Below are 18,557 nucleotides of genomic sequence, written 5' to 3'. Positions count from 1 at the left end.
CTCCATAGGTAATTGTATTCTTCTGACCCAGAAAAGTTATTAAAGACATTGTTAAATAGTCCAAGTGACTACAGTGGCTCAAGTCGCTTGATAATCTTAAGGTTGATACAGTGTAGTCGCTTGGACTATTTTAACAATGTCTTATTCTTTTCTGGGCCGGCCTATGGAGGAGTGAGACAGCTCCCAGATTTCATCAAAAACATCTTAATTTGTGTTCCGAAGACGAACTAAAGTCTTACAGGGTTGGAACAACATGAGGGTGAGTAATTACTGACATAATTTGTATTTTTGGGTGAACTAACCCTTTATCTTAAAATGACAAGCAAAACAAAAGACACTCTTTCAGTTGATGCTTTGGTCAGGTCAGTAAACACAATTTTGCTTGCTTTATTGTCCAAATAAAACACATGGCTGAAAATCGACAACCTTTTTTACAGTCGACAGCAACAGTCTTTCAGGTGCAGTGTAAGGCTTGACGTCTTTCAGCGTGTCTACGGTAAAATCCAGCATTAACCAGAGTGAACGAGTATGATCCACATTAATAAAGGATACAGAGCATACAGAGGCTGTGCTGAGGTGTTCCAGCTAGCACCAAAATGGTAACACGAATGGACATAGTGTACGTAATGGTAATGGCAAGAAGTCAAATAGTTACAATGGACTTACTGTAGCAATAACGATTTGATTTCAGTGTAAACGGCACGAACACATGGATTAATCATCTTCTCTCTATTCAAAAGCCCAGAGGTCAATCAATGCAAAAAAAATAAAAAATATTTTGTACAGATTCACTGATCTATGTATTGATGACCAAAGGTAAGAAACAACCACAGACAAGCTAACAACTTAATTTAAATGTTAAATAAAATGAGATGAAGAGACGGATACTGCATGGATTTGTTCGTAGGCATACAACATTTTTAAATTCACTATTCAAACATTTATGAATTTTATTGCACCAAATTATGTAAATCACATGGAATGGCAAAATCATAACACTGATAATTTTCATTAATCCATAAAAAGAAAAAATTTGAAACATAATATGCTTTTCTTCATCTGTCATAGGTACTTTACAATTTGAAATCTTTGTTAGCTTACATGTGTTTGAAATACTGCGGTATGTTCATATTACAGTCATATAAACCAGCTTAATCAGGGTTCTTTGTCCTTGAAATTAACATTCATTCAATCCTTTTTAAAGGTGCACTCAGCCATTTTTCAGGATCAGACCAAGTATTTCCATCATGACAGATATGTCCTTTGAGAACATAAAAAAAAATCAGTGATATATAATTTGTCACTTGAGAAGTAAGCAGAAATGTCCACTGAAAAGAGTGAAAAAACAGTCTTTGTTGCAAGCAAAGTATGATCCCTGTTCTTGAAGGCAACAATTTTGTGCTTAATAAAAATCCTCATGATGTCATCAGAAGCTCAACCCATCCATCTTTCTTTAAAAACTCAAAATATTTCCATAAATCCACCAATGTTTAAAACATTAGCTGCTGAAGAAGGGTGAAATGCACTTTTATATAGCCAAACCTAAGAAAGTCGATTAAGGCCTTTTATGAGAAAACTCACTAGTTGTACTTGTACCTATTACAACCTCAATAGCCAACAAACTGTGACCAAGTGGATTCAGTAATTGTGGTTTTCAGCAGCTGCCACAAAATATTAAAAAAAAAAAAAAAAAACACCCAGAATGGTTTAAATCTGTGTTTAGGATGTGTTTAAGCACCATTGCTGTTAATGTACCACACTGATATTTTGTTTTATTCGGGATACATTTATCGTGGCCTCACTGCTTTTTCATAAACTGACCCCAGCCAAGCCTCCTAACCCAATAACCTGTGGTAATGTCTAATATCACCACAGGGTGGCTCTTTTCTAGAAGCTAGTGCATAATGTTCCTCCTCAGACGACGAGTCAATCTGACAAAATCCACCAAATAAAGCTGGAGAGAACGGACTTTTTTTTTTTTTGCACGCTAAAACATTACACTTTTTAGAAGGTGAGAACGTTTCAAACTGTCGTCTCGTATTCCATCACTTCCTTGGGTGTGCCGAGACATCGGTACTGGATCCTCGGTGTGACCGGAGCAGCACCTTCCAGAACCAAAATGGTTTTTCGTAGCCTGCGGTCAATGAAGTGGGCGTCCCAGGCTGGGTACTGCTTTCTGGGTAGGTCGATACGAACTACCGGCCCCTCTGTCCTTGGGGTGAGGCGAGGCGCGGCGTTTCGTGAGGCCTTAAGGGTCCGCATCTTAAACACATCGCCAATGTCTTCTCTCTGTACTGACTCTCCTCCTTTAGTCCTCTGCAGAGTCCTCGGCGGGCTGCTCACCGCGTCCAGAGGAGGAACGGAGGTGGGCGACGAGATACAAGGATCTGAAACAGCCCCCACCTGGACGCCACAACATCCGAAATAGGCTCCAGACACAGGGCCGTCAGGGTGCAACAGGCAGTAGTAGACAAACATAAAAAATGTGCCCAGAGCGTAGCTACAGGCCACCACACACACCACCACCACAGCGTAAAAGTCCGAAGTGCGCGGGCTGCGGTATATGTACCACACGGCAGTGAGGGCCACGTTTTCGGCCAGCATTATGAGGCTGTAGAGCAGAAGCCGGCACCGAGTTGGGCCTTCACGGACACTGAACCAGCAGAATATGTACACGATGCCCACCATCATGTTGTAGATGATTTCCTCCCACTTGGACATGCAGAAGTCCGTCTCACCTTGGATGATCCAGAAGGTCATGGCGCACCAGTGGGCCACGATGAAAATGCCGAAGTAGAGCTGGAAGATGGAAACGAAGAGGGCGAAGGCCATGGCGCGGGCTCCCACTGTGAACAGGTGCCACAGCATGTGCGCCACCACTGATTTATATGACATGGGAAGCTTGTCATCACGAGAGTCCCGTAAGGCCTTCTGATAAGACGCCATCATCCAGCCCAGAGACACCAGAGAGGCTGACGCAGACAGACCTGGTTCAAATGAAGCACAACGAGAGAGAAAATGGGAAGAAATTAGTCAATTAATGAGGTACGTTAATTAAAATCAATTACGCTGCCAGAAAAAATTACGAATTGGATTGTTGGATAGGTAAATGGTGTTTGCAGTTTATTAGGGAGGATGCCTTAAAGGAGTAGTTCACTTTTAAAAAAAAAACTTTTGCTGAAAATTTACTCACCCCCATGTCATCTAAGATGTCCATGTCATTCTTACCTCAGTCGAAAAGAAATTAAGGTTTTTGATGAAGACATTTCAGGATTTTTCTCTGTATAATTCACTTTACTGGTAACCAAATGGTTCAAGGTCCAAAAGACAGTTTCAGCGCAAACTGTTCAAAGGGCTTTAAACGATTCCAGACGGTGAATAAGGGTCTTATCAAGCGAAATGATCGCTCAGTTAATAAATAAATTACAAAGTTTAACCCTTGTGCTGCATTAGATTTTTAACACCGTTGAGTGCATTAAGGACCAAAAATGGCCACATATTAAACATTGCCTAAAATATTATATATTATTATTATTTTCCACTTTTACCAAGTTAAATCTTTTAACCAGCATCAGTCCTCATCATAACTACCAAAAATGTATTCAATTTCAGGATTTTAACCCTTTAATTACCAGTTTTGTTTGCAAAACCATCGATTTGTATAAGAGGAAAAAACACAAAAATTCTATTATTTTCAATAAACTAAATGCAAAGAGAAAACTTTAGATTTGGATTATCACAGTCCTACTTTGCAAAAAATCCCACTTAGCGCGTTAGAGACCAAAATTGGCCACCTATTAAACATTGCCTATTGCCTAAAATAAGGTGCATTTCCACCCATAGGGAATAAATATGTAGTGACGTCATCTGGTGGAATACACTATATAATGCAAATATAATGCTTTTGCTTCAAAATGAAAGGATGTTTGTGCAAAAATCATGTTTCATGTATTACTGACAGCCTCAGATTTAAACAACGTTTTAATGGGTTTCAATGGGCCATTTTTGGTCTTTATGGTGCCGAGTGTTACTATTTGATCTACACAGTGTGTGTTATACATATTTTGCAAAATGGGATCACATTTTTTACATGTATCCAAAAAGTCACAATTTTGCCAAATTTCATACCATTTGCATTAAAACAGCCAAAATGGTCAAAGAAATTAAACTGCAAAAGACCAAAAATGTCCCTAATGCAGCATAAGGGTTAAGTTTTATAAGCTCAAATGTTCACCTTGCTCTGTTCTGTGAAGCGTGTTTGTGACTCTCCTGTTCAAACTCGTTCATCAAAATGAACAAATCTTTTCCTGAGTCATTTCGTTCACTTTCTTCGTTGAATGAACCAAATGACACGAAAAAAGATTACTTAATTTTGATAAACGAGTTTGAACAGGAGAGTCACAAACGCGCATCACAGAACAGAGCAAGGCGAGCATTTGAGCTTATAAAACGTAAACTTTTTTTTTTTAAATGAGCGATCGTTTCACTTGATAAGACCCTTATTCATCGTCTGTAGTCGTTTGAACTGTCTTTTGGACCTTGAAACGTTTGGTTCCCATTGAAGTCCATTATATGGAGTCCTTAATTTCTTTTCGACTGAAGAAAGAAAGACATGGACATCTTGGATGACATGGGGGTGAGTAAATTATCAGCAAAGTTTTTTTTTTTAAAGTGAACTACACCTTTAAAGGATAGCAAATTATTTAAATGTCAAAAATTGTCGCTTCATTTCTCTTTTAATTTATCCTAAGGAATTTTATAAGATGTGTCAGTGACAAAGCCGATACTTGAGCAGTAAATTCAAATTAATTTCAAATCAAAACCTACACCGATGTATAAAATGAGTTTGTATATAAGGAATGACAGTCCACCCCACCATTATTCTCAGGAAAAAATGAAATTCTGTTGAGCGCTGTACGCTCTGTAGAAGCTCTCATGAATATTTAATCAGGTTCCTGTCTGGCCATTCATCAGCTCAGCCGTTTAGTCAGGAGCAGTCAAAACGGAAAATCTCACCTAATCAGCAAAAACATAATCATTAGCTAGTTCTCCAGCCGTCTCGCACTGCACAGAATATGATTATGAGCGATTATGACAGACCCAGCAAAGCACCTAAATCATAATATCAGTCTGGAAAAGTGCAGGTCAGGACAGACCAAGATGAAATGCCTGTATTCTCTACACCGCTGGTCATTCCTCAGAACTGGATATGCTCACATATTGGCTCTCCTGTCCTCTGGGTCATTTTTATTCTTCAGCAGCCTGAATAAATGTAATATGAGCAGGGCTGCCACATTTTAATACTGCACCTCTCTAACTTTTATTCACAAAGGCATAGAAAGAAAAAAGATCCCGTCAAATGATAGCTTTTAAACAAAAATGACATCCTGTAGTTAACTAGCTCTAGGCTTTCTTTAACGTTTGTATATACAATTCCTCAGGGAATATCTGACAGTGGCTACAATTGTTCGCATGGAGCTAAACCAATACAACAGCGAGCTCTCGCAGCCCTGTGATCAAAAGCACCTGTCAGGTGGGTTTATAGCTGTCAGTGTCACATGTCCTTTTCCAGCCTTACAGAGCCAAAGATAGACTGGAGCCAACCAACTACAATTAGATGATTTTAACATGTCACCATTACTGTATGATGACGCTTGTGTGAACATCTAATGAGGTAATAGATTACTGTCATTTTCATGTTAAATTATACAGTCTATCTCTTTAATATTATTCATTGCAAATTTGGAGTGTGCCCTTCCAGGGGACAATGAAACAAATTGTGTCTTAACTGCTGCTGGATAGTTTAATCATTAATGAAACCACTTAAAGATTCATCTGATAAAACGGTCAGTCTCATGCACAATGACCTGTAATATTTATAACCCATTGTCTTCCATATTCAGTCACACTTATCACATCCTCAGTAATTTGCTAGCTAATTTGCAGTTGGGTCGAAAATGAGATACTATGCAAACGCATGCTGTGAAATTGCACTTTAATCCTTAATGATGATGGCCAAATTCATTTCTAAAAACAATAATCTGTCACATTTAAATTAGATGCAACGCAGAAATCACACTGCAAGAAGGCATTATATCAAACTCGGTGAGCAGGTGGATACCACTATGACAAATTCTGAAAAAAAGTATCACAGTTTTCACAAATATATTACGCAGCTCAACTGTTTTCAACAATTGATAATAATCAGAAATGCTTCTTGAGCACCAAATCAGCCTATCAGAATGGTTTCTGAAGGATCATGCGACACTCAAGACTGGAGTAATGATGCTGAAAATACAGCTTTACCATTGCAGGGATAAATTACATTAAAAAAAATATATTCAAATAGAAAATTGCCATGGCATTATTTGAATGATTTTTGCTTCCACTATGGTCTATCATTGCTGTATAATTTAGATAGCCTTGCCCATTCATAATTTGCAATTTGGGGCAGACTTTCTGTCATAGTCAAATGTCTGGCTACTCGAGACTACTGATGAAATATGACAAATAGCACAAGGCCAACTATTTCTAGCATACTTGGAATGAAGCGGTTTTAATCATAGCCATCATCAACTTACCCTGCAAAGGGAGGACCTGGCCGGTCTGGACCATAATGCTGAGTTGCAGAACGAGCTGAGGTGCGCTCTTCAGGAAGGTTTCCAGCAACCTCAGCATGCTGATGTCAGCGTTCTCGAACATCGTACGCCAGTAGAAGTGTTTGTGCTCGTGGTCCCCACGCCAGCGGCTTTGCACACCCAGATATAAGGCATGGACATACCTGGGGTAAAAAACATAGGATAAGACCTCTAGCTACCTCATTTCTTAACAGATCACCAAAGATTGTATCAGAAAATAGTTATTATTTTAAAGGGCCCCATTTTATTTTATTTCATTTCATTTCATTTCATTTTGTTTTATTTTATCTTTCCTTCCCAGCAATCAATAGACGTCATTTCACAATCTAGGTTAACTATAGACCCGATATAGTCCAGCTACGAGTAACCCACTTGAATTTGGTTACATTTGATTTTTGCCAAGATAACTTCCATCATGTAAGCAAAGTAAACAGTGATTATAATGTGTTTGGTTTCATTTCTTCACTCATTTCATTTCTTTGTTGTCTAATTGATGACTAGTCTATTCTTGGGGTGTCTGGGCTGTGTTTGAATGGCTATTAGACGTCTTTTAAACTCAAAATTAAGCTGTTTGTGCATGTAAACTATATCTGCAAAGTTGCAAAGTAAAGCACAAAGTTCATGCTAAAAGTCCAATCATATAGATATACATGACTTACAGCTATTGTAAGTCCACAAGACTATAAGTTTCAGATGGGTGCTGGAAAGAGTTATGTCACAAAAGTGTGGAAGGTTGTGAGGGTTTGGCACTTGGTGTTTTTCAGCGCGAGGGCGGAACAACTTATCACACACATGAGATCACAGCAAAAGCAAACCACAATAATTTAACATGCAATCAATTCCCGACTTTCAAAATCCTGTTTCAAAAAGACATTTACGCCGCAATAGAGAAGAAAAATCGATCGCAACTTCCATTTCATACCAACTTTAAAAAAAAAGCTTTTAGGCCAAACGAAATGCTGCAGCAATGTACAGTTTTTTACTTTAAATCATGTAAATAAATTCTAGAAGACCCCGAAAATATAATGATGGACTTGTAAATGGGCACTTTAATGTATTTTGTATGATATAACCATTGTTAATTCCAACGTTACCTAAATTCCAGTCTGCAGACTTTGAAAAGAACTGGAGTCTGCCTATAATGTGACTGCAGCCAGCTGATAAAGGCAGTACACTTGTCTGGGCAGACTGCCAGTGCACTATAGAGTGCTCCAGCATGTCATTTTCTGTCCTCAGCACCACGGTCTACAGGCTGTTGTGAGACACCAAGGTCGCTCTTCAGATTACACAGATGTCAGAGAGCATGTTTTCACAGGAGGGATCACTGTCTCTTATATCCGTACCTTTAAATTTCCTGATTTACGACCCCAGAACTCAAGTGTTAATCCTGTGAGATGAACATAAGTGTCACAGGAAGCATTCCTCTACGAAAGAGAGCGCCTTTTGGGAGATATGAAGCAAAAACTGCAGCTGTGCGTATCGAAACATATTTATGTGAGTCCCTTGAAAAATCTGCCTTTCACTGACTGGACTTAATTTGTTTCTTTTGACAGGAAGTGCCATGATATTTCAGTCTGTCTCAAGGGTAGCGAGAGTAATAGGAGTGTTCGCAGGATGTCGGGAGATTGGCAGAATGAATCACCCTGACTTGATGAGGTCTATAAAATTGCTCCACATCCTTCACACAACTTGTTGTGCGAAGGGAGAAAAAAAAAAGCCTCTAAAATAAAAATCAAGCAATAGAGAGCCTGGGAGAATGGCTGTCAGCGAGCGAGTCTCAAATTTGACAACAAACACAGTCTTTCTTTTTATGAATAAAGGGTGTGTTTTCAATGACACAGAAAAGTACTCTTCGCTTGTAAAATTCAGCCCTTTCATGCCCTGAAAATTCGGCACGCTAAATTCGGATGCTATCAGACAAAATCAAACCTTGAACCTTAACTATGCAACTGTTTTATTCTTTTCAAGAAAATTGAGAAAAGGTTAACAAACAGGCAGCTCTTCGGCTCAGAAAACATCTCACAAACAGCCACCATTGGCACGCAATGCAACAGTATCCATGGTGACGACTGACAAACATTGCAGCTGACAAGCTTGGCCCATTACTTAACTTAACCTAATTTGAAACAATCAGCTGTTAGGTCTGCGTTTCGCATAAAGACTCGGCATGTCTTCCTCTGAAAAGGACTTTCTATTAGAAAAGCCACTGATGTCCACTTGCCATTAAACTACTTCAAATTTAACAATATTCAGAACAGCCAACTTACTCGGTTACTCGGTTCCAGTAAGTCAGTTAAATACTGGATTTAACCCACAAAAGAAAGAAAGAGAGAGAGAAACAAAGAAAATCAATAGTGAATGTTCTATATCAGATTTCCAGCTGGCTAGAATCAGACTGTCATTATTTTTATTGAATAGTAAAGCCCTGCTGAGGTGGTTATGAGACACTGGATCATGTCATCATGCAACAGAATTAGGAAGATGGAAGTGCTTTCTAGCAGTGCTTGACTTCCTGCTGTCATATGGACATTTCTTTCTTTATTTGCCATGATTTTTTGCAATCTTTTTCTTTGCCCCTCCAGAACCTTGTGAAATTTTAATCATAAATAAACTGTGGTTTTGTAATGTAATGTAAACTGATATTTCCTACTGAGACACTACAACAAAATATATAAATAACTGGCTTTCTTTGAGGCGAAAATACTAGTGTGCCTAAGACTTCTGCACAGTACTGTATATAAAAATGACAGAAAATAAAGTAAAGACCTCTCCTGATCAATGTTTGAAGGCACTGTCATCTCCAGAAAATGTTTTTATGTTGAGTAGCTACACATTACCCTTCATATCAGACATACCTTCAAACAAGCAGTAAATCCCACTAAAACACACACTGCCTACAGCTTCCTGCAGTTTATCAAACATAACCACAGTTTAAGTTTTATTAGGTTCCTTTTCTCGTCACAGTTAATCCCAGTGCACCCTCTCTCAGGAATATGTCTCAAATAGGCATTAAGCTGTTTGGCCAACAGCAACAGACATCCCCTGGCTATCTCTGCTCTTGAATGTGTCCTCCTCAGTCCTCCTGGGCGGGGTTTTACTTTGATAGGGTGAATTAATCATGCAGGGCTGGCAAATTTTCTCATTGTCACAGATGAAACTCTTTAAAAAATGTGTGTTTTTAGCCTTCCTTCTAGCTGCCTAGCTTACACTTTTCTTCTGTTTGAGCCCCAGCTGAAAATGTCTCATGTATTTTTAGATCTTTTGAAAGAGAACAAGAATTTGAAGCACACTCTTGGAATGCTCAATAGGGCACCACATCTGAAGAAGGAAAATCTTCGATTCATTCAGTGTGTGCAATAATAATAATTAACCCCCAACCTGCCAGAAAGGATCCTGTCCAAACAGGATATTGACTTGCATTAGTAAATAAAGAAATTTATACTCGCATTAGTAAATAAAGAAACAGTAAATAGAGTGAACAATCGGGGCATTTGTGGCCTAATGGTTTGAGAGTCGGACTTGTAACCTGAAGGTCGGCAGGAACGTACTGGCAGGAAATGACTAAGGTGACCTTGAGCAAGGCACCCAACCAACCAACCCAAACGCTCCACGGGTGCCAAAGTTAATGGCTGTTTACTGCTCAGGGTGTGTGCCTACAGTTTGCAGTGTGTGTGTGTGTGTGTTAGGGTTAGGTTAAATGCAGTAGTAGATACTTGGCCTTCACGTCACTTCACTTCCCTTCACTTTAAATTCAATTATTGAACTTAATTTGAATCCTGATATTGATTTTTAAAATTCCAAGATTAAACTTAGCGTACGTTAAGACAACAATATACCAAAAAACGAAACAGTTTATTTTTTGCTTTTTTTACGTACAGACGACACTATTGTCAAAATGATCTCGTTCAAATGGATCCCTGATAACAACCAAAACATTCTATTATGTTTTCAGGCCAGTAGTTGGTGACGTCACTTTTTACGAGGTGAACCAGGTCGCTAATTCGTTTTCACTTTTCACGAATTTACGAGGTGGCTAATTCGTAACAATTCATACGACCTCACTCGTACAAATTAGTAAGATTTTGCTAAATCGTACATATTTTACGAATTGGCCAATTCGTATGAATTCGTACGAATGACCTACCCCTGACCCCGCCCTAAACCTAACTATCACGTGGGTTTAGACAAATCGTATGAATTCGTACGAGTGAGGTCGTACGAATTAGCCACTTTTTAATCACTCGTACGAATTGGTCGTGAGATAGGGTAGCTACACTCCTATAGACTGAACACATAATGCGCATGTGCATGACGACACCGTTTTCACAAATTCGCATTTTTGTAGTTTAAAACAAAACAATAAGGGAATCATTTTCAAAAACTTGCACTTGAATCCCATTTTCAGGCCTCTGAAACGCTGTTACTGTGTAAATTAACAGCCAAACAACATAAAAAAAAATCTGTTTTTAGTCGAAACTGCCTTTTAGGGGTCTGTAGTTGCGTAGTGTCGTGTAAACCCTTATTGTCCTTGTGTTTGCGGTCCTGTGCCAGTTCGTTGTCGTACATTCCTTATGTCCTCATCCCTGGCTGAAACACATTTCTCTGCATCTTTGAGTCCTCACCTCTCACCTCATCCTTCACCCCAACCTTGACTGAGCTTTGCCTAATCACAAGTGCAAACAGAGAAGTCAACAAATGAGCATTGTGTTCCTATTTTATTAGTGAGCCAATAACATACAGTACAGTGAATGTAGTCCCATTCATGAATAGATGACTGTTAAGAGCCTATTCGTTTTAGTGAACCAAATACAGTATGAAGCAGTATAGTCCGACCGATTCACAAACAAATGACTCTGACGAGATGGTTATTTTAATGAATCATTCAGAAAGATGCAGGAGCTACCGGAGAATCAGCGCTTAACTGAATGAACATGTATCATTACTTTTTAAGTTAGGGCTGTCAAATGATTAATCGCAATCCAAAATAAAGGTTTTTGTTTACATAATATATATGGGTGCACTGCGTATAATTATTTTACATATATAAATACACACACATGCTTGTATATATTTAAGAAATATTTTCATGTATATACTGTATAGATTTATACATAATTTATATTATATATAAACATCAATATTTTATATATAAATAATATTTTTTCTTAATATTTTTTTATATACAAAATAATTATACACATTGCACCCACATACTGTATATTATGTAAATACAAACTTTTATTTTGAATGTGATTAATCACAATTAATCGTTTGTCACCAATTATACTCATACAATTTAGAGATTTTCTTAAATATTTAATATCGCATTATTTAAAATAAATAGTCATGTTTTATGTTTTAATAAAAACGGTCAAGATATTTGTTAAATTGCTTATATGAAACTTGTTCATTTTTAGGTTTAACAAACACTTCTGAAAAGACATTTATCTCAGCGCAGCCTGTGTAAAGGTGTCTTTTCTTCTCCTATGGTGAGGACTGATCCTGATTGATCCTGCTCATCTAATGCTGCAGGGAACATGGAATCGAAAACCATCTTTGAACGTGTTCAGTGAACCAGGTCAGAGTACTCAGAGGGGACCATCAAATAGGGCTCACTTTTTTACACAACGCTTTGAAAATGTGAGAGACAGAGAGAAAATGTATATTCTATTGCACATCATTAATTTCTGTGTAATTACAAGCCATGAGGAGAAATTGTTTTGGCTAATTTTCATATCAAGTTTTCTCATTTTTCAATCATTCTCTCAAAGATGCACCTCAATTTTTGCATCTACTCTCCACCTATCACTCCTCGCCTGTTCTTTCTTTGCAACAGTGCACCTCTCTCTCCCTCTCTGGCTGCCTTCTGCAGGTAAGGACATGTAAACACTACAGCTATAATCCCTGTAATGCAGATATGTGACAAGATCAGTGCTGGTGGCAGCTTTAATGGCATTACTGCTAATTCCAATCAAACAAAGACAGAGCCTGGAAAGCTCCGCTCGGAAGCTTTTAAGCAAAGGCTCAGTCAGAGAGTATTGGTGAAGAACAAAAAGAAATCCATGTGGGTTTATAGGAGGTCAAACTGGCAAAAATGGCAAAACGTGCCTCTTAAAAGGTGCTATTCTTAGCAATACTGATAGAAAGCGACGACAAAAGATATTTCAATAGACACTAGCTTGCAGTGCCAATGATGTTTTTCTTTTCTGAAAATATTTTGAATGAATTATCCATTAATGGGAATGTAGCTCAGAAAGGCTTAGGCTAACATTCTCAAGGCTAATTAGTGAATAATGGGATAATGGTTCGTTTTATTCAAATGAGATGAAAATTATTTGCTGGCTGGCTGACTGGCTTGTTTTGAATTACAAATATCCACATTCTCTTTCTGAAAACTGTTTATTATGCAAAATATGCTGTCAGAAAAAAGAGGAAGAGGAAGATCAGGAGGAAAAGAATGAGTGACAGACATAGAATTACACAGACGACAACAGTGTTGTGACAGCAGCATAAATGAAGCTTGACGGAAATGACCGGCAGCTTTGTGATATCAGTGGCAGCAAACATCATCAATAACCCTGCGTTTCCCTGTAGGTCAGCCGGCAGCAGTGTCCAGTCACACACACGCTCAGTCCTGTCACTGCTGATCAGCACAGGCATTGAAAGACAGGCACATCACCGCCGCCTCTGTGATTACAACCACAATTACACGGCACTCACTCACTACACATGCCTCTAATATGTGTGGGTGTGTTTCTATTGATTTATATGTGAGTGGATTAAACTTTTGGACGGGATTGTGGGCTGCAAATTTTCTTCTCTGCATTATTATGGAAATTGCTTTGTGTGTTGCAGCACACTGTCTGTCAGCAATTGCACATTCTCCTCATGGCAATCGCACTGAGCGAAAAGAGTGTTAGGAAGTGAAATCTAATGTCTAACTGTGTTTCTTGAGCTGATGGAATATCATCATCTTTGGACTCTAAAAAATCCTGGGTTGTTTCAACCCAAATTTGGGTCAAATATGGACAAACCCAAATGTTGGCTTCAACTTTCACATTTAACTGTAATTTTTTTAAAATTACATTTTTAACTCAACATTTGGGTTTGTCCATATTTGACCCAAATTTGGGTTGAAACAACCCAGCATTTTCTTTAGAGTGGCTGCAACGCATTCTCACCCCAAGGCGTCACCTTTGACCATGCTTCAATATTTGACGTTTTATGCGCCCTTTAGCGTCACTTACATGACGCGATCCTACGGCGTCAACTAACTGACGCTAAAGGAAAGCGTCAGTTAGAGGACGCGGTTAGGTTTAGGTGTGGGGGTAGGGTACACGCGATCCTAGGGCGTCATCTAACTGACGCTAAAGGGCGCCTAAAGCGTCAGATATTGAAGCATGTCCAAATGCTTCCCAAGGCGTCAGTTAAGTGACGCCTTGGGGGTGAGAATGGGCTGGTGTATGGCAACTTTTAGGTAAAATCGGCTGCATATAAACACTGCAGAATCCATCAAAAAATAACACTTCTCATTCATCATAAACCCCTGGCATTACATGAAAAAGAAAAGCAGAAAACTCTTTTCCACTGCTCTAAAGACAAAAGGATATTAGAGTGTGTGCATAAGGCGATTTCTGGTGAACAGATTGAGTGGATGAGTGGAGGAGTCTCTCCGGGAGATTATTGACCCAGAAGCTGATGAGAGGTGGAGGAGGAAGAGGAGGAGGAGCCTACAACCAAATTGCTTGGAGATAATGATGAACTGGCATGGAACAACAGGAAATACAAGGAGGATCCCTTTTCCTCACTATGACTGCAGGACATTCATTGGCAATGCAAACTAACAGCATTGAGGTTGAATCCTTAATAGTTCCTATTGTCTTTTCCACATTCCATTTATATTAGAGGCCACTGAAAATGTGTTTTATGTTTGGTCCCTTTATATCCAATCACGTGCTTTCAAAAGATTAAATCAATCCATATTAACTGCATAAAAGTTGTCCCTGATATTTTCTTTAAATGGGCCTGAATGACTGCTGGTGTGGAATTGTTGTAGAGAGGGCAAGTCAGGGGTACGTACAGTACAGGATGACAGAACAATATGATGCTGAATGAACTGCTGATGTGACACGTTAAAGGAATCTAGAATTTGCTTATGTTATGAGCTCACGTACCTCCAGACCTGTGCCAGCTGAAGAACGTGCACGAAGCTTTGGAAGAGCCACACGCAGGCTCTGCAGCAGCTCTGAGCGTTGCTCCGGGTTCCGGTGACCGCAGCGGAGCGGCCAGCGCCCCGCTGATCGCTGTCCTTGGTGCTGAAGTGGCTCTCAGCATTGGACGCCGCTACCAATGCCGCCGCAGCCGTGCCGCTCCCGTTGGCGTCCGAGTAATCGTAGGCGAACCATCGGAAGCTGAGCACCTGCACCACCACGGACGGAATGATGATAAATACGAGTGTCAGAGCGAACCACCAGTAGTCCCGTCTGAGATAGTATTCGGCAGCCAGCCACAGGTCTGAAGCCCCGTCCGAGAAAAAGACCAAGAGGGCGCAGAGGGTCCAGGAGCAGTCCAGGAGGGAATACTCCTTCCCGACGGGACGCAACTGTGGCGAGCGCTTCTCCGGTCCGGGGAGGCACGTCTGCGGAATGTCATTCTGCAAAGAAACGGCTGTACCGTCTGATTTCGCGGCCATGTTTGTTGTAGAAAAGAGAGTAGATGAAAAGGAGAGACGGGCGTGTGGGTGGGAGGGGGTCGTGTGTGTCTGTGTGGGAGGGAGAAAAGAGGGCTGGGACTGGGACGAAAACGCTTCTCGTCATTCCTGCTTGAACATCTAGCTCCTGTTTTTCCACATAAAAAAGCAATTTATCACGGCAGTCTATGCCAGTATCATGACATGACTGTAGGTGTGCACGCACGTGTTTAGTTTTTGTCCACACGTATATAATGTTTTATAGCTAGGATAGGATGAATAAAACAGCGATAGGTGGATGACATCCAGACGAAAGGTGCCTTTGCTGTCCTGATTCAGATTCAATTTAGAGCCTGTATCTTGTTGTCTCAAGCTGGATAAGTTTACGGAAATATATTAAGTTACAACATTATGTAACAGGCACAGAAATTATGTCAATGCTTTATAATGCGCTAAATGCAGCCTACACATCATATAGCCTACATTGAAACAAATTAGTTAAGTAGCGTCATGTACGTTATTTAATTAACACTATTTTTATATTTTATATTATATTTACATAAAATATCCTAAATATGGGGTAGGACTGGTTTGATTATATGCAGCAAAAAAGGATATTATGAAATAAATAAATACACGTACATTAGACAAAGATATAGGCCTACTCTTCGGAGTCTCACTGCGTTGTAAACAGCGGCGCCTCGTGGGTATAGTAGCTAAATGAAGTCATAATCTTCCCTTGTAGTGCAAATGCAATCTTTTAAAACAGCTCCCACCACAGTAGCCTAAGTAGCCTACATATTACCATACAAAACTCTGTTTAATAAAGCGAATAAAGACAGAACATTTAGAGTCAAGTCTCTGTAGATATTTGATTTTTGTAGATATTGATAATTATTTTAACCAAAAATGTACTACATTTGACTGCAATCGAGTTTTTTTAGCAAGATTTTCAGATGACATATCCAAATATAGGCTATCAATTTTATATTAACATATTTACTTATGACTCGGGGCATAACTCTACATTTGTCGTCTAAATTATAAAGGAAACCAATTATTGCTGACCCTCTGCTTCAATAGACTGAAACTTCAGATGTGTGCTAGTACTGCCACCTCCTGGAAATGAGGGCACTGATTGCAGTTTGGCTCGACTGTAGTAGCATGTAAGCAGTTGGGGCTTGCTCAGAAGTAGCAAGCCCAAATTATGGAATAGTCTACAACTATCAATCAAAACAGTATTGTCATTTGCTACTTTCAAATTAAAGCTTCAAAACATTTGTGAATATAGATCCTGAATGCACTTCATTAACCTTCAATTGTATATAGCCTATGTAATGTATTATTTATTCTATTGCTTGTAATTGTATCGATACATTTTATTATATTGTATAAACCTTTTACAGATTAATCTGTCCTGTTCAGAACTTTGGTCAACCATGGGTTGTTTTTAAATGTGCTCTACAAATAAATAATAAATAAATGAATTAATGAATAAGCATGGTCACTTCCTGACAAATTGGGTAAAGTACAAATTCTACAAAGAAAAATTTAACTAGCTAGTTCATCTCTGGTACTGCCTGGTCTTAAAAGTGAGATGGTATGGCTTAGCCAAACAGGGATTTGACCTTAAACAGCATGAGAGGAAGAGGAAGATTGATATGTTGGTATATGAAATTTATCAAGACAGAGAGTTCAGGGGTGACCTCCGGTCTGTAGTCATGTCAGGGCAGACAGGACTTTTAGGGGCGACCTCCGTGGTCGTGTCAGGGCAGACACACCGTTCAGGGACGACATCTGTGGTTGTGTTAGGGCCGACACAGAGAGTTCAGGGACACCCTCCGTAGTTGTTTCAGAGCCGACAGATAGTTCAGGAAAGACCTCTGTAGTCATGTCAGAGCAAACAGAGAGTTAAATGCGGCCTCATTGGCCATGACAGAGCTAGCAGAGAGTTCAGGGACAGTTTCCTTGGCTGTTATCAGGCGAAGGGTTCAAGAGATGGAGACACCGCCGTCCCGGGAGGAACTGTAGATGTGCGTGCATCACAAACACATAAGATTGCCATTACAGGATGCACAGACGATGGCGGTAGGACATCTGGGACCGACCACCGGACTTGAGACACGACAAGGAACAGAAGAAACACTGGGGTTTGATGGTGCGTTCACATGCTATGGTAATTATAGTAAATACCAAAAGCCGGTGTGGAAAATGCACATGAACACCCCAATGTTGTATTTTCCACTGGGCAGCTCGTAGAATATTTTGATGCACGAGTTGCTGAGAATGGGATAACCTTTGACCTTTTCAAAATGGCGGAGAGCAACACGAGAGTCGTGAATGGTAACAATATGTTCACGATCTAGAAAATATACAGCATATTATTTACCATTTGAGTTTTGATAAATCATCTTCTTGCTGTACCAGATGACTTAAGCAATCTAAAATAGTTTTAGCTAAATAACAGGTCTGGATCTCCATCTTTTTACCACATTACGACAACAAAAGCACTTGAACGCAACGCAACACACTGGTAAATACCAGTTCACAAGTGGAAAATATCATATTTTCCATAGGACATGAACACACCATTAATACACAAGGGGTTCTAGGCAAACAAGACAGACCTGGGAATAAATCACAGACATAGTTAGCAAGAACTACAAAGGACTACAAAACATGGCATGGCACAGGAAATAACATAAAAGTCCATGGGACCAGAGGAAACATTTTTGTGCGTGTATGTGTGTGTTTGTGAGAGTATTCGTGCGTGTGTTAGTTGGGAAAGAAAGGGTAAGGAATTCAGAATCAGATCATAAACCTGTTATCTGATCCACACTCCGGAGCAGAAGGTGGCAGTAAACCAATAAGCTGAATGCCAACCGCCGCAAAACAAAAAAGAAGACGACGACCTCCAGGGGAGTGATTTCCCCCGAATCCTTAAACCTAACCGTCTTTGTAACCTTAACCAATGAAATTAGCTGCAGGGCAGGATTTCCACTGAAATGATTTGGGGGGGAAATCATTCTCCAGGGGAACACAGGCCAGGATCATGGCAATAGTAAAGTGATTTTCAATCATCATTGACAGACGAAGATATGGACAAAACACATTCTTAATTTAGGGTCTTCAGGCAGCCTTGTTTACAAAAAAGAAATGTCCTCAATCATTTCAATGACTACCAAGTCAGAAATTATTAATATGGTTAGTGAAAAAGAAAATGACAACTA

At 39.5% G+C, this 18,557-nt stretch overlaps 1 protein-coding gene across 1 annotated transcript; it reads right to left on the bottom strand.

The window, feature by feature from the left end:
• Positions 1-329: 329 nt before the first annotated feature.
• On the bottom strand, positions 330-15,393 carry xkr7a (XK related 7a). Its single transcript, XM_089124241.1, has 3 exons — positions 14,813-15,393; positions 6,582-6,781; positions 330-2,987 (listed from the first exon to the last, which is right to left on the bottom strand). Exons 1-3 carry the CDS (start codon positions 15,328-15,330, stop codon positions 2,023-2,025), a joined length of 1,683 nt encoding a protein of 560 aa, XP_088980367.1. The 5' UTR covers positions 15,331-15,393; the 3' UTR covers positions 330-2,022.
• Positions 15,394-18,557: the final 3,164 nt, after the last annotated feature.

The sequence above is a fragment of the Pimephales promelas genome, chromosome 20 (assembly GCF_988280905.1).
Source record: "Pimephales promelas chromosome 20, fPimPro1.hap1.1, whole genome shotgun sequence".
Lineage (NCBI taxonomy): Eukaryota > Metazoa > Chordata > Actinopteri > Cypriniformes > Leuciscidae > Pimephales > Pimephales promelas.
Note: the sequence above shows the minus strand (reverse complement) of the source record. Positions and strands in the feature narration are given on the sequence as shown.

Excerpts from the sequence above, each read along its gene's own strand:
- xkr7a (XM_089124241.1), bottom strand. The coding sequence starts at position 15,330 with ATGGCCGCGAAATCAGACGGTACAGCCGTTTCTTTGCAGAATGACATT. Across the intron at positions 6,782-14,812 it reads CAGCTGGCACAGGTCTGGAG|GTATGTCCATGCCTTATATC; the intron begins GTACGTGAGCTC and ends TTTTTACCCCAG. Across the intron at positions 2,988-6,581 it reads CCAGGTCCTCCCTTTGCAGG|GTCTGTCTGCGTCAGCCTCT; the intron begins GTAAGTTGATGA and ends CATTTGAACCAG.